Genomic DNA, 16,165 nt, shown 5'->3' with positions numbered 1-16,165 from the left:
TTTTGGACAGTGGCTTGAAGTTGGCGGTGTCCTGAGTTGCAGTTCTCACACATGGGAGTGCAGGAAACTCCGAGCGGTAGAGCGTCAGTGTCAGCCATCTTGAGCCATCTTAGCTAGTCGTTTTGGCTAAACTACGTTTTTTTTTAATTAGAATTTTAGGCTAATTTGGCATTTAGCTAATATTTTATGTGGCCATCACCTTCAGCGGTTTCAGCTATCAGTTTCAGCATCTTCCGCTTTCAGCACTAGCGTCATCACTAAATTCAGCTTCCAGCATTCACACCAGCATTTTCTCGGGTAATGCTTTATATCTAGTTCATAATTATGTTAAAAGTTACGGTTTTAAATGTTTAAAAAATGTAGTTTTAGATTGTTCAATAAATGTTTATCCTGTTCGACTCGTGACCTAAGGTGTGTTTTGGATTCTGACCCCTTGTGTGATTGAGTTTGACATCCCTAGACTAAACCATTGCCTTCATAAAGGAGAAAGTTGCTTATCCAGAGGATTTCCTCTGCAGAGCCTCTGCTCTGGTGTGATGTCTGGTTCTTGTGTGTTTGTTTGCAAAGTGAGATGGAGCATTTACGCTCAGGATGCTGGTACGGCAGCCACTGATGCTTCTGTCCGCCATGCTCAAAGAATGGGTTCCAGACTTTACACTGATCCTCCCTGGAGCACAAACAGAGCTGCTAAGCAGCAGTCAGCCAGAGGACACAACCCTGCGCTCAGCCCCCGCCTCACTGACCTGAAATCTGTCAGAGCCTCGCAGGCTTCCTGGTTGCACAGCTGGAACTCGTAGCTGTTTCCAAAGCAGGTGCGCCCACCGTTGGCTGGACTGAGAATGATGTCATGTGAGAAAGTGTGAATGTGCTCGTGACATCACAGATGAGCAACAGTTCACTCACAGAGGGTTATCGCATCGTCTGGTCCGGAACCGGACGCCGCCGCCACATGTGCGGGAGCAGCTATCAAATGCGCTCCATGGCCCCCAGGCACCATCCTGTCTGAGGAGGCTGGGGGTCAGCTTCATGCAGAAGCCTCTGAAACAGTGCTGCAATCAGAAAATGCATCACATTCGCCATCGGTTTGGTCAGGAAGCTGCTGAACCAAATCTTTTTAGCTTTTACTTTGTGTATTTTATCAATAAGTTGGTCAAAACGGTCATTTTGTCTATTTGCATGTCTGATCCGCTGGGATCAAGTGTGATCATAATCGTAACACAGATCAGTACAGTGTGGCTAAAACCCTGCATTGGTGTCACACCAAGAGCAGGAACTGACCTTCCCAGGTCCACACTTGGTTCCATCCAGTGGTGGGCCTTTCTTGGTCTTGCAGAAGAAAGGGTTGTTGTAGTCGCTGCACCACAGCTGTTTGCAGGGGTCATGGGTCATGTACTGGAGACAAAAAAAAAAAAAAACAGTTTTGCAAAAATGTTAGGTTGTTGCTTAAATACAAGCTACACTCCATATCAGACCAAAAATCCTTAGTAGATGCCAAATTAGCCAAAAAAGCTCACTCATGACTTAAACTCCAAAATAGCCTAAAATTCCTCAGTAGACCAAATTAACCAAAAATGTTAGCGTCTTGATAAAATATTAGCTAAATTCCAAATTAGCAACAACAAACCTCAGTAGATGCCAAATTAGCCAAAAAAGCTAGCAAGTTGCTTAAATATTAGCAAAACTCCAAGTAGCCTAAACTTTCTCAATAAACTAAATTAGTCAAACACATTACCCTGTTGCTAAAATAGAAGCTAAACTCTAAATTAGCCTAAAAAACCCCAGTAGATAACAAATTAGCCAACACGTTAGCATGTTGCTAAAACATTAGGTAAACTCCCTGTTTTAAAACTACTATAAAAGATGAAAACATAGCCCTGAATATATTTAAAGGCTTGTTGACATTTGAAGATTTTTTCCTTCATTTCCCATGGGGCTTACTTTGCTCAATATTTCAAAAGCTATAATGTTTATAAATACCAAAAACACAAGCAGTAATGTCCTAAACGAGCTGAAGGTTTTGATACCAAGACTGATGAAATCTCTGAAAGTGTGATTGAGTTTTTACATGCAGAAAAACGTATGGAAAGGAGCAGGAGAATCACTACAGTGGGAATGTTTACTAAGCAATCACACAATTATGCAACTGAACATCATCTGAACTTCAACCATGTACCTCAAGGCCATTAAGGGACTGATGGTAGAAAAAATAATTCTGTTGTGGTTCTGTAGTCATTGGAGCAGCAATAGTGTGAAAGCTGACACTTTGAATCTCTGCAGGCTACAGGTACCATATTTACAGTATTTAGATAAGGTTGATGGAGTTCATGTTTCTGTTCTGGGCCTGTAAGTGTGTTACAGCACACAGGGTCAACAATAGTGTCAAATTTATGTCCATAAAGTATAACTATGCTCTGGCACTTGAGCAAACTCTGCTCTAAAAACCTCCTTCTGTCAGTGCAGAAAGGTCTTCTGCAGTGTAAAAGCAGATAAGTGCAGAAGTAAACACTCAGGGTGTAACGAATAATCAACTTAAATGAGCAGCTTTGCAACGTTTGCACAAACTGACGTTTACAACTGACTGACGTTTATTTAGATTGTATCATTGAGATTTTTTTGTAACTATTGTCAAGCGAAATCATTAACAAATTCACAATTCTTTTTTTGTTTTCTGAAATAAATAAAAACTTGTTCAATGGACTTTCCAAAAACACCCTCTCAAAGTGCTAGTGTAAAATAATCAGTGGAAAGTAAAGAGGGGCGGGGCGTGTTTGCAGCGTTGGCCTGTATTTAAGCTCTCAAGAGTCTAAATGCTTAAAGGACCGTTCTACAAAAACAGAAGCAGGATTTTAGCAGGGCAGTGCAAGGTCCTGCTTTACACTTACAGGATTTTTGACTGAGAGGTCCTCCAGTTATCAGCTAACAGTCTAGAACCAAGTGTTTACAGTTTTCATGTGTCAATGACTAGAACTGATCTGAAACATGAAGAAACCTCACAAACTGAAGAAGTCATAACCCGTGATGGAGCTGACAGTGGCCGGTGTATGGGGTAAGATAACTTTCAAAAAGAAACGTATTCATAAAGAATATTCTGTATTCACACAGATAAATTTGTGTTCATAAATAAAAAAGTTGTGCACACATTTATATTTTGTGCAAAACTTTGCAGAAGAAATATGATACAACATTTAGTTTTACGTTTAACATGTCTCTTTAGAATATGACTTTTCTTCGTTTCTCCTGTTCACAAACTGTCAAAAATCTGTCACGGGGTCACAGGCTGACACCTGGAGTGCAGAAACGTCGACCCAACTGAGTGAGAATGCACATTGTGGCTCATTTATTAAACTACGATGGCAGGAAATGATCTTGACAATGTAGCTCTGGCGGGGAAAAAATATATTAACAGTCAAGTCCTGCCGCTTATATTTTATTTACTTATTTTGCCAGGCGACAACAGTGGAGCATATAAACAATGAAACGGACTCGGTCCGTGTAGTGGCAAAAAGAGAGAGATGTTTATAAGAGAATGATGAGAGAAAACACAAACGCCCGATGAGGCAGCGGAGGGATCCCCGTCTCTCTGCTGCTGCCGTTCTGCTGTCTGTACCGGTGTTTTGCCAAGGTACGTCTCCTGCCACAATTTGTTTCCACAGTCTCAGGCATCGTTTTGGCAGGGGGAACGTACCTTGGCACAACACCGGCCAGTTAGCATGGGGAATCCTCGCTCCAGTTTATTCCCAGGACAGGTGGGACTTGCTCGCCCGCTCCAGGTCCTGGACCGGTCCAGATGTACCCTTGCCTTCCCCCATCACTACCCGGGCCGGGCTCTAGCAGCACCGTGACGCTGAAAGGGATAGCGGCTTAGGAAAATGGATGTAAAAAAACAAAAACATCTAAGTTAACTCGGAGCTAAAGCTAACTGTCGGACAACTGTAGCCTTAGTCGAAAAGAAAGAAAGATCAGAAACAGAAAGAAAGATGAGAAAAGGTGTTCCGATTCCACTGAATTTTTTTATTTTTATGTGTTTGTTTTTACCGTTGGCTGACCGTCTGCTTTAGCTCTGAGTTAGCTTAGCTGTTTTTCTTTTGTCATCCTCTTATTTTCAACTAATTTTACAGAAAAAAACTAACAGTTTTTTAACCACCTAATGAGTGGAGTGGCGTGTCTACTATTCAACTGCGTGAGCCACTTTTCTCCTTCGGAATTTATTGGAATGATTGTGTTAACGGTTGAAAAGTCACCATATGTAGATTTCATGTTTTAGCGTCACCAAAGACGTCTCAGGTGTTAAAGAGTTAAACTTCCCCCTCAGAGTTCCAGCAGGACTGAGATCTGGGTTCAAGATAGTTCAAGTTTATCCTTGCAGTCGATTTTTTTTAAAAATCTCACATTATCTGGAGCAGCATAAACCACATTATGATACTACCTCAACCGTGCTTTGGTGAAGAAACAAAGACTTCATTGCTCCAAAGTTGAAGTCATCCGCTCGTTATTTCCGAGACTACAAGTTCTCTCTTTTAATAATATTAATATTTTTCAAATCTGTGTTTTTACGGTCAATATTCTAATTCATGGAGGGGATATGCCAGAGCAGGTCTCAGCATATTTTATGGTTAATGAAGAAGAAGATGAGATGTTTAAAGGAGGAAAACTCAGATAACCCCAGAGTTTGATGTCATAGTGGTATTTCTTCAGGGAAAGATTCTGTTTGTGATTTTAAACGGAAACAGAGTGAACTTCTGGCTGGCTGCTCTTTTTGTGACGTGCAGGACAACAACAAGCAGAAACCCAATGAGATCCCGACAGCATAAACAGTCTGCAACCACTTTCCTGGTGTTTCAGGCTCGTCCAGATGTCAACTGAGTCCATCTGCAGCATCTGTTCAGGACATTAATCTGGAGGTGACTTCATGCAGGAAACGTCTGCAGAGGCCGATAAAAGACCCCAGATTCGTCAGCGGGAGTGTGAAGAGCTTCCAGCACCAGCAGGACTTGACCTTCCTTCAAACTCTGAGGATTAGGACAGATTGAGGCGTGTTCCTTTCAAGATGTGCTGCCAGGATCGAGGCTTTATTGGAGTTTAAAACGCCTTTGCTCACAATAACATGTTAAAATATTTTGGAGTCAGTGTCAGCGACTCTTCAATAAACAGCCTTTCATGGCTTCATGCTCAGGATTTTCCTTTGGAAACAAAGTTTTTTCGTATGGAATGGAATGAAAGCGGTGAAGCTGCTTCGAGAAAATGACTTTTTCCACCCAGCCTGTCCAATAAGAGTCAGGCTGCCGTTCAGAGAGCAGGCGGAGGCGCCGCTTCATCACACTGTCACTCCGCTGTGAAACTTTCCAAACGAGAATCACTAAGAGCTAACAACGACTTTTAAAGACAAAAGCTCTGATTGATATCTAAAGTTATTGACAGAAATTACTCCTGTTTCAGTCTGACGAATTCCTTAAAAGAGACTTTTATTATTTCAATCGATTGATAAGGACCTTCATAAACAAATAAAGTTTAAAGAGGATGACCTGAGTTTTTCTCCCCTTCTGGTTTGTACAAAGTATTCTATGATCAAATCCAGATTTCAATAAGAAAAGAACTTTCTGGCTGCAGGGTTACTTACTGCCGTGCACAGGCTGTATCCCGGGCCAAAGTCGGAGCGGCACTGCTGGTCCAAGGAGTACTGGAAGCCCGGTAGCGGCGGCTGAGCCGGCCAGTCATGGTTGAACGGGTCGTCACGGAGACAGTCGTAGGTGCTGCGAGCAGGAAATGGGACAAAACCACACCAGCTTCAGTCTGTAACTAGTCCCATCTTCCACGTTGTCAGGAGTCAGAGCTCTGCCTCCACCTCTGGTCCCCGGTGAAGGCGGTCTCAAGAGTTCTAACTCACTGGACAACAATCACCCACCTGCTTCTTAAGCAGCACACAGCGCCTCAGTCAGTGTGGAGTATTGTTTGTGCCACTCTGCCTGCATTACTGTCTGGACCTGATCTTCTGTTTCTGATCCTGTTTCATCTGTTAACTTGCTGCCTGCCCTGACCCTCACCTGGACCTTGACATCTCTAGTCTCTTGTTCGATGATCCCATGCTCGTGATTGACCTTTGCCTGTTTGGACCTGCTTTGGTTCAGACATAAAGTCTTAAATCACAACACCTCAACTCAGAGCCTTACTAGATGCAGTCCTGAATCAAGGTGCACTAATCAGACCCGTTCAGCACCTACAAGACTTGATGTTAGTCCTCAATGTAACTCCCTTCACCCAACTGAATCTGGAACCAAACCTGAAGCAATCCAGCTCAGTTCAGGACTCTGTGGTATTCCTGTACAACTCACTGCAGGTACTTGTGCAGCTCCATCCAGCTGCATCTGGACCAGTGGTACCGGTAGAAGCTGGCCTGAACCCGCGGAGACATGATGCTGCCCAAAGGCACGTCGTCAGCGCAGTCGTTGGCCTCGCCATCATGCTCCATGCCCAACCTGAGGACACATGGATGAAGACGTCTGAAACGAAGGGCAGACTGTCCATGAAGATCTCAACGATGGTCAGCACTGGGTCACCTGGGAGTTCTGACAAACCAATGAGAAGCTTTCATTTAATCAGCTGCAGATCCTCATGTGAGTATCTGGCAGATGTGGGACCAGGTCATTGTTTTGCAAGTCTCAAGTAAGTCTCAAGTTTTTGTCCTCATGTCCGAGTCAAATCCTAAGTCGAGTCACAAGTCAAGACCAACAAGTCTCAGGTGGGTTTAAATGTCAAGACCAACAAGTCTCAGACTGTGTGCTTTAGGAACTGTATTTTGAAAGCATATCAGGTAAATTGCCTCTGAGCTCACACACGGATGTAAACGAACAAACAGGGAGACAGACGCCGCGGGCTTTGTCAACATACTTTTTAACCTTTGGATTTGGGGGAAAATACCTAAGTCTTTCCGAGTCAGAGGTCTGAAGTCCAAGTTGAATAACGAGTTACAGATTTTAAAGTTTGAGTCAAGTCACGAGTTCTAGATATTAAAGTCCGAGCCAAGTCACGAATTATAGATATTAAAGTCTGAGTTAAGTCACGAGTTATGGATGTTAAAGTCCAAGTCAAGTCTAAAGTCATCAAACTCATGACTTGAGTCTGACTCCAGTCCAAGTCATGTGACTCGAGTCCCCACCTCTGGCATCTGGAGCATCATGTCTGATCTCTGAGCACACAGAAGTTGTGAAAGTTATGTGGAATTGTTTGTACACACAAAACTAAAGTTTGTTTTTTAAAGAAAAGTTTGCAGAAAGAGGAACTCATATTTTCCTGAAGAATCCTGGATAAGTTTAACAGCAGAATGAGAGGTTTGAAGATTAAAAACGTGATAGATATGACTCACATGTACTGCGTTTATTTAGCCTCCACTGCCTGAGTTATTATTTCCATAATAGCATGAGCACAAACATATTTTATCTGTAAAGGATCTGTTGCAGTTATATAACAATGAGCTCAGAGATGTAAATGTGAGGAAGAAACACTGATCCAGAAGACACAGAGCAGCTGAGAAAAAAAACAGGTTTAAAAAGGATTCCTGAGGTCACAGGACTTCTAAAGCTGTTTGAACAAAGTTCTGTTTATTTTTTATTTTCTCAAAATATCCTTTACAGCAGAGGTTTTTGTGAAATGTGTATTTCAGCTCCAGGCGTAATCCCACTGATCAATGCTGAGTTTGATCTTCATTTTTTTACTTTCTAAAAATGTTTCACCTATAATTCTGAGAGTTTAAAACAATAATACTTATTACCCTATTAAGTAAGTGGGCATTAATGTGATCTAGCAGGGCTTTTTCTAAACAACTAACTACTTTTTATTGAAAGTAGTGTTGTTTTGTTGCTATAGAAGCAACAAAACAAAGGAAATAACTTTGTTTTTGGCAAATCAATCATCTGTTTCCATGCTTTTTGGATAAATCTCCTTAACTCTATCCTTGTAAACATGCCATGATTGGGAGGAACATGGTGTAATGGGTGAGCAGCTGAATCTGTTGGAAAATAATAATTAGAATCAGTTTAATGAAGCAACATTTAACCCTTTAAAGGCCCACTCCAAAGAAAACTGGGTTTTTGTGTTTCAACATGTACTTGTAGCTGTTTACTCATGATGGAGGACATACACTCACTGGTCCCTTTATTAGGTACTCCCTCTCTAGTACCGGGTTGGACCCCTTTTACTTTCAGAACTGTCTTCATCCTTGGTGACTTAGATTCAACAAGGATCTAGAAACATTCCTCAGAGAGTTTGGTCCATATTGACATGACAGCATCACTCAGTAGCTGTGAATTTGTCGGCTGAACATCCATGATGCCGATCTCCTGTTCCACCACATCCCAAAGGTTCTATTGGGTTCTGGTGACTGTGGAGGTCATTAGAGTGAACTCATTGTTCTAGAAACCAGGCTGAGATGATTCCAGCTTCATGACATGGAGTCTTATCCTGCTGGAAGTAGCATCAGAAGATGGTTCACTGTGGTCATAAAGGGATGGACATGGTCAGAACAATACTCAGGTAGACTGTGGTGGTAGAACCATGATCAACTGGTACTAAGAGGCCTAAAGTGTCAAGAAAAGATCCACCACACCATGACACCACCACCACCAGCCTGAACCATTCATATAAGGCATGATGGATTCATGTATTCATGTTGTCTATGAACAATTCTGACCCTACCATCAAGGCCCGGTCCCAAAGGATTTGATGGCCATATCACAGGTAAAAAATTTTGAAAATCTGCCACACATGCTTAGACGCACCAACTTTATGCATGTTTGTGGAATAGCAGTGATACAGACTGTGACAGTTTGTGGTTAACTTTTCTGAGGTGCCAGTCAGGTCTCTCTCCTGACATATAAGATATCAAAATCCTCTGTCACAAAGGATGTTATCCACACCCTTGGCCCCACACACACACAAAGTCCAGAGTTCATTTAAATCTTTTTTATTTTATTTTAGTTTTTCTTTTTCTTGCAAGGGGGATGTTGCTTGAAACACTAATTCAATTCATCCTCTTGGTCTTGTTGTTCCTTTCCATTTTGGGAATTAGAGAGTCGACCCAGTGTCCTTTAATGTCTGTTCCGGGTGTTTTCTTGGCAGGGGTCCGTGGCTTCCGGGATCCGATCCTTTGTCGAGAAAATCCGGTCCAGGTTTTTTCCAAACGTCCTTTTTGTTTTGGGAAGAGCGGTTTCCGTATTTACCTTGGAGGGCTTCTTTCCTGTGCCATCCCACCGTGCCGTGAGATCCGATCCAAACCAGCTAATCCAGGTTCCTCGCAGGAGACCGGTCGCCCTCCACTCCAGAAGCCAGAAGCCCGGGAGGCTGTCCACCGCAGCAAACTGTCCGGACAGGCTGCGCCGCGACAGTGTAGGCAGTCGGTCCCGTGAAAACCAAGTTGAGTCTGGAGCCTCTCTCTCTGCTACTTTCTCTTATCTCTGCGCTCTCCTCACGTCTCCTCTTCTCCGCCAGATTCCTCTCTTTTTCTTCCTCCCTCTTTCACAGCTGATCGGACTCTAATCAAGGGCCCCGCCCCCTGGCCATTCCCCGCACAGGTGAACTACACCGTGGCGATATCTAAACAAACAGATCGCCACAAGACGCTGGAGTCCATTCCACTTCCTTTCCACTGCCAGAGCACTGCTTAATCATGTGTAAGCGTCTTCCCACGGGTAAAACTAACAGCAGGTTCACACGCGCTCAGCCGCTAAACAGTCGCTGTAAGCAGTGGTACAAACGCTGACCATCCGGGGAAACGGCCGTGCATAAACACGGAATTTTGGCGTCCAAGCGTGTGTGCCAGCGTTCGCTCTATGTCCCAATCTTGATCTGAAACTGCTGTTCCATGGCCATTTCACGGCTGTACCGCTGGTACCACACGCAGTCATCGGCGGTCTCAGTTTTTGTGCAGTTCAAAAATTTTTTCCGCGTGTAACGGCGGCCAAATTTTGCCAAAAAATGTATGTGCATCTATTCCGCAGCCACGTCTCGGCTGTTGCACTACCAGTCCACTGCTGACAGCGTCTGTACCACGGGGATGGAATTTTTTCCATGCTCCAGCCGTAATATGGCCCTGAAAGCCAGTGGGACCGCGCCTTCAGAATTTAGCAGCCGAAATAGAGAATCATCAGATCAGACAACGTCTCCTGTTGTTAGCCGACAGCAGTGATACCAGGTGAGTTCTTCTGCTGCTCTAGTCCTTCTGCCTCAGAGTTGGATGTGATGTTCATTCAGAGATGTTCTTCTACAGATCTCAGTTGTAACCAGTGGTTATTTGAGTTTCTGTTGCCGTTCTGTCAGGTGGAACCAGTCTGGACATTCTCCTCTGACCTCTGACAACAGCAGAACTGCTGCTATCTGGATATTTAATGTTTTTCTGACCATTCTCTGTAAATCCTAGAGGTGGTTGTGGGTGAAAATCCCAGTAGATCAACATTTTCTGAAACACTCAGACCAGCTTGTCTGACACCAACAATCATGCCACGTTCAGAGTCACGTCAATCACCTTTCTTTACCGTACTAATGCTCAGTTTAAACTCCAGCAGATCCTCTTGAACATGTCTACTTGTCTAAATGCAGTGAGTTGCTTCCATGTGATTGATTAGAAATTTCCCTTACTGAGCAGTTGTACAGATGTGGCTAATAAAGTGGCCAGTGAGTGCATTTTAAGAAAATTAAGATTAAAACTACATTTCTGAATATTTCTATATTCAGATTGTGGTAAATCAGGAGGACACAATAATTTTCCATTTGAAATTGCTTGTAGTTGATATCTACAAGCTACAAATGGTGGGCCACAAGTTTCCCGCTCCGCTGCATTCTGATTTATTCAATGGCAGACAAATAGATTCATGAACGTCTTTGTGAGCTGGAATCTGGATCAGAACTGAACAGCTGGATAGTTACGATTTTGCTCACCAGTTTTGTTACACCACTAATGTTGGGTTGAGGTTGTGAGGGGCTGTAAGCTAGAATGAGAGTGTGAACAAAGGGATGATGGGAAACGAGCACAATCATTCTCCCAACCAACAGTCCCGCCCACAACTCAGAGGTGAATTTCTGATAAACTCTTGCCGTTCTGCATAGAGTAAGTCCCAGAAAATGACGCAGCTTTTTTTATTTATGCCTAAAAACAGCATCATCATAATTAGAAGATCATTGGGAACAATTTTAAAATAGATCTAAGGATGATTGAAGTGGGACTTTAAACCAGGGTTGTTGCTAATGACACTAAATTAACTCACCCTCTTTGAAATACCAGAACTCTATGACCGTTTATGTAATTAACTGAATTCCAGTGGATTCTGACTCAGAGAAAAGTGACAGCATCCCTTGAAATGACATTTATAGTCCTGTTTTTAGATAATAGTTACAAAAGTGCATATGACCGTGGGTCAATGTAGGTAAAAGTCACATGCACAGTTTTGCATGCATCTGTGTCTTTCAGTCTGCAGAACAAAACATCTGACAAAGGTTCTTCAAAAAGGTCAGGAAATTGACGGAAAATGGAAAGCAGAGTTCCCAGAATGCACCACCATAAACAGAAAGATCACAGAAACTCGTGAGTGACTGTTTGTTTTGTTGCTAACCCTGCTTCAGTACATATTGTTCACCTGGATTAGGTGTGAAACTGGGATGATTCAATCCAGGAAATCAGCATTTTGTGAAGCAGGGTTATCTGAAAAACAAGCAGGGCAGAAGGTCAGGAGGAGCAGAGTTGAAGACGCCTGTGTCAGACTCTTTGCCTTTCTATGGTTTTATTAGGGAAGTGTGCAGCTTTTGTTTAATGCTTCTGGTACCCACAGGTGCTGCCCATCTGCTGCCAGGGGACCACTCCCAGAATCAGCATAGATGGAGTCTAGGTGATGAAAAAACTTCAGAACCACTACTGGTAATAATTTGGGGCCATCTCCAATCTGGAGGTAAGTTCTAGACAACAGGCTGTGGAGAGGGTGAACCAACAAGACGACATCTCAAATACTCTGTTTCCTTCCCAGTCCAGACCCAGACTCCACTCAACAGCTGACTACTGAGACAACAGCCTCAATGATGACCTGAGAAGAATGGGAGGATCCCACAGCTGAGCATGACTAGTAAGAGGGGGAGGAGCCTTTTCTATTTGGAGGAGAGTTCCTGACATGATGGGGAGGAACCTGGCTTTGTATGGTTGGTTCCATGTTTTTCTTCAAACTTCAGTCTCTTGATCACCCAAACTGAAGTCAACACCAGATAAAATAGTTGATTATTCAGAACCTAAACTCACAGCCTCAGCCCTGCTGCCCAAACAATAGTTTTGATATGTTTATTCCTTTTGAGCAAGTTTTTTTTTTTTTGCTGCAAAAAACAGGAGTGACTTTGGGCAAGCAAACCACTTCCGAACTGCCATGAGAGTTTTTGTTCCTGGGTTGGTGTGCGTGGTTAGAGCGACTCACACGTGTCCTGTTTCATGCGCCGCCACAAACGCTGAGGAGAAGCCGTCCTCCAGCACCAGAACGCAGCTGCGGTACAGCCGGCACATCCCTGTAACTGGAGCGTAACCTGTCAGGACAGATGAGAGGCGTCAAGTCAGAGCTGGTGGTCACAACGGAGGCAGTGGTGCAGCATCCCCGCTGTTAATGGAGACAAAGCTGTTGACTCGCTGAGGATCTCAACTCAGAATCACTTCACTGTCTGTCAGTCTCCCTGCAGCCAATAAGAACAACATTAATAGTCAGTATAATACACTAGCAAACAATTATTTATTGCATATATAGCAATAAAAATACCACACTAAAACTGTTTGTGTTAGAAGTCTGCGCTCTGTCTCCCCCTCTGGTCAGCGGAGACAGCCATCTCCAGAGAACTGACTGCACTACATCTCCCAGAAACCCCAGTGCACAGTTCCTGGATGCTGCTCAGCTGTCTCCAACTGACGATCACCCACCTGTTCTTAAACAGCACACAGAGGCTCACTCTGTGTGAAGTATTGTTTGTGCCACTCTGCCTGCATTATTGAGCGTTTCTATCTGGACCAGATCTTCTGTTTCTGATCCAGCTTCATCTGTGTTCTTGGTGCCTGTCCTGACCCTCACCTGGACTCTGGCACCTCTAGTGTCTTCGTTGATGATCCCATGCTCGCTATTGACCTCTGCCTGTCTGACGCTGATTTAGCTTTGTGGACTTTTAGCTGCCTCATTCCTGTCTGGACTGATAAACCTGCTGCAGCTGTCTGTCCGTTTGTGACAGTTGAAGACACTCATCTCAAATGGGATTATTTTTAAAACAAGTATCCATTTGTTATTTTCTGCCTGTTCCGGCCTGCAGAGACCCTTCCTCTAAACCGTCTCCAGTAGGTCATGGTCCTCTGCAGTGCCCCGACATGTCCATAACACCTCACCGTCAAATGACATTTACCACTGAAGTTCAAGCCTCAGCTGGATGGGTGAGCTTCAACTCCTAGCTCTGACGCACAGGGGTCAAACTCCAGGCTTCGAGGGTCAGTGTTCCAACTATCTATTGAAGATCCTTACCTGATCCAGGTAATCAGTGGCAGATTAATCAGAACTGCTGAAAAACCAGCAGGATACCGACCCTCGAGGCCTGGAGTCTGACACCTCAGTCCCTCTTGAATGAAGCCGCCCAAGAGTGCCCCTTGGATTTGTGGTCAATTTCCACAGCTCATAGTTACAGGTGAGGATGGGGGCATTGGTAGGCCTGTAAACTTCAGATTGAGCTCTTTCTTCTAAAACAAAAGAAAAATGACACATTTCATGTCTCTGCAAATGCATCAATCTAAAGCTCCATCCTTCCCCACTGTGAACACATCACTCAAACTTCTCTTCCTAAGTCACGCAGGGGTCAAATTCCCTCCCAGCAGTAGGCCAGAGGACACTCCCTAAGATCCCTAAAGTCATAGTCAAAGGTTTTCTCTGAGACTGGAAAACAAAAACTCACAGGATCCTTTTGGATTCCAGAAAGAGCTAGAACTTTCTAACAACCAGGATGAGATTCAGAGTAAACTTTTTTTATTGTGTAGAAACATAAGAACCTCCTGCAGCTCAGTTATAGAGACCTAGATCCACAAAGATGTTGGGGACTCTGTCACAAAAGCTGTTCTCTGTTCACACAGCAACTGCCCAGAGGAACCCCGTCCCACCAGGTTTATGTGATGCACCAGTGACGGTGGTACCCTGCATGCCAGGGGGCCCAAACTCCTGCCTGCTCAGGTAGATGGTGTGGTCGTGCTGCTCGGCATGGCTCTGCTCCCGGTGCTGGAGGTACGACCATCCACAGATGTTCTCCAGACTCTTCTGGGCGTTCCCCACAGAGATCAGCTCCTGAGACTGACAGAGGAACAGCATGCTTCACTGCATCTGCTTTCTGATCACAAACCAACACTCAACACTGATGAAAAACAACCAAAAGCCTGGTTGGATCTAGGCTCTCCATCTGTGAACTGAACTGCATCAGTTCACAGACTGAAACCTGCGCACTGCGCTAGGAGTCGTTTGGTTCTGTTCAAGTGAAAGGTGGCGCCTGTTGCTTGTCTTATGCTCAGTGGCTTCTGACTCTTAGGATTTAGGAATTTAGACAATCAAGGTGTAGTTTGTGTGGACATTTTAAGAGCTTCCTATCATCTTCACCTTCTATGCGTTCAGCCTGTGCACGGACAGTAAGGGGCCAGTATTCAAGCCTTACTAACAACTATGGTGTAAGTCAGGGGTGTCAAACTCAATCGCACAAGGGGCCAGAATCCAAAACACACATTAGGTCACAGGAAGAACAGGATAAACATTTATTGAACACTCTAAAACTTCATTTATAAAGCTTTAAAATTTTTACTTTTTTAACATAATTATGAACTGGACATATAGCATTACCTGTGAGAATGATAGTGTGAATGCTGTAAGCTGAATTTGGTTGTTAAAGATGTTTGTGCTGATAGGTGAAGATGCTGAAATTGATAATTGATAACGCTGAAGCTGATAGGTGAAAACTCTGAAGCTGATATCCAGCTAAAATATTAGCTAAATTAGCCACAAAAAGCATAAAAAAATAAAAATAACTTAGGTTAGCCAAAACAGCTAACATGTAGCTGAAAAAATAACTAAACTTCAAAACACCAAAAGCCTAAATTAGCCATAACAGCTAGCATGTAGCTAAAATATTAGCCTAACTCCAAAACAGCGGTGGTGGTGGTGGTGGGGGGGGGGTACCTTTGTGGGGGACAACATGATGATTCTGACCAGGACAATGTTGATGTTGGCTCCCAGAGAACGGTCCCGATAGATCTCATTAACCTGGAACAGAAGAACACATGTGAGTTAAAGCTGACAGACACCAGCTCAGTGGTCCTGTGGTGGAGTGTCCATCATGAGACTGGAAGGTTGTGGATTCAAATCCAGGCCGAGTCATACCATAGATTCTAAACTGGGGGGGTTAAACTACCAAATGGTTCCTGAGCGGCTGTGTCTGCAGCTCACCGCTCCCCCGGGAAAATGCGAAGGGCAAATTTCACACACCCAGATGCATGACAACCAATGGGAATAACTTGTGGTGTGGGGGTGTCAGGTGCAGTTCTTCCAGTTATCTTTTTGAGACAAACATCACTATCAAACCTTTTGTGTTGAAGTCCCTTCAAAGACCACCCACCCACCCGGAAAGGATTCTAAAAACAGAGCATCGTTTGCTTTCTCTTGTATGCATCCACGCCGTCTTTTGTATTCTCTCTGGCAGCTGTAATCCCTCCATGCCTGATTCATTTTCATTTATATAAAAATATTCTTCTGTGTCTTTCCTGCTTAAGTCGATACTAAATTAAGTGGAGTTCTGGATTAAATAGTACGTTGCAAGTTCATGTCATCCAGCGTGAAAGGGTTAACTTTGCACAAAGCTGCAGGTCGGCTCTCAAACCCAGAAGTCCAGGAATGGTTTCTGTGATTTCTTCAGAACTGGAACTTAATGATGTCCCCACATGCTGCAGTGTTTGTTTTAGCACATTCTGACTAACGGTCGGTCCGTCTGGTGCTGCTGCTCAACATGGAGCAGATCACAGAGAAGTTGAGTGTTCATTGAAGATTTTTATTCACTTTCAGTTTCACGTTGTCGTGTTTCCTTTCTCCAGAACCTTTCTGGTTCAGCAGTTGAGTAATCAAAAGTTCAGAACCTCTTGTGTTGA

At 43.7% G+C, this 16,165-nt stretch overlaps 1 protein-coding gene and 1 long non-coding RNA gene across 4 annotated transcripts in view; one reads left to right on the top strand and one right to left on the bottom strand.

Moving 5' to 3' along the window:
- adamts2 (ADAM metallopeptidase with thrombospondin type 1 motif, 2) overlaps positions 1-16,165 on the bottom strand; it is a 50,874-nt gene that overhangs the window by 9,301 nt on the left and 25,408 nt on the right. For both annotated transcript variants that reach the window (XM_024258837.2, XM_024258838.2), the window contains exons 7-15: positions 15,204-15,287; positions 14,177-14,330; positions 12,441-12,546; positions 6,330-6,473; positions 5,618-5,750; positions 1,279-1,392; positions 904-1,049; positions 744-833; positions 585-667 (exon numbers count right to left, since the gene is read on the bottom strand). In XM_024258837.2, the coding sequence (XP_024114605.1) occupies positions 585-667; positions 744-833; positions 904-1,049; positions 1,279-1,392; positions 5,618-5,750; positions 6,330-6,473; positions 12,441-12,546; positions 14,177-14,330; positions 15,204-15,287 (1,054 nt within the window). The remainder of the gene's footprint in view (positions 1-584; positions 668-743; positions 834-903; positions 1,050-1,278; positions 1,393-5,617; positions 5,751-6,329; positions 6,474-12,440; positions 12,547-14,176; positions 14,331-15,203; positions 15,288-16,165) is intronic.
- The window catches only part of LOC112136881, a 6,559-nt gene continuing 1,294 nt past the window's right edge, over positions 10,901-16,165 (top strand). Inside the window, exons 1-3 of one of the 2 annotated variants that reach the window (XR_002917441.2) lie at positions 10,901-11,930; positions 12,006-12,101; positions 14,117-14,264. This is a non-coding gene — a long non-coding RNA (uncharacterized LOC112136881). The remainder of the gene's footprint in view (positions 11,931-12,005; positions 12,102-14,116; positions 14,265-16,165) is intronic. The other variant, XR_002917442.2, reaches the window with a different exon arrangement.

The sequence above is a fragment of the Oryzias melastigma genome, linkage group LG4, assembly GCF_002922805.2.
Source record: "Oryzias melastigma strain HK-1 linkage group LG4, ASM292280v2, whole genome shotgun sequence".
Taxonomy (NCBI): domain Eukaryota; kingdom Metazoa; phylum Chordata; class Actinopteri; order Beloniformes; family Adrianichthyidae; genus Oryzias; species Oryzias melastigma.
Note: the sequence above shows the minus strand (reverse complement) of the source record. Positions and strands in the feature narration are given on the sequence as shown.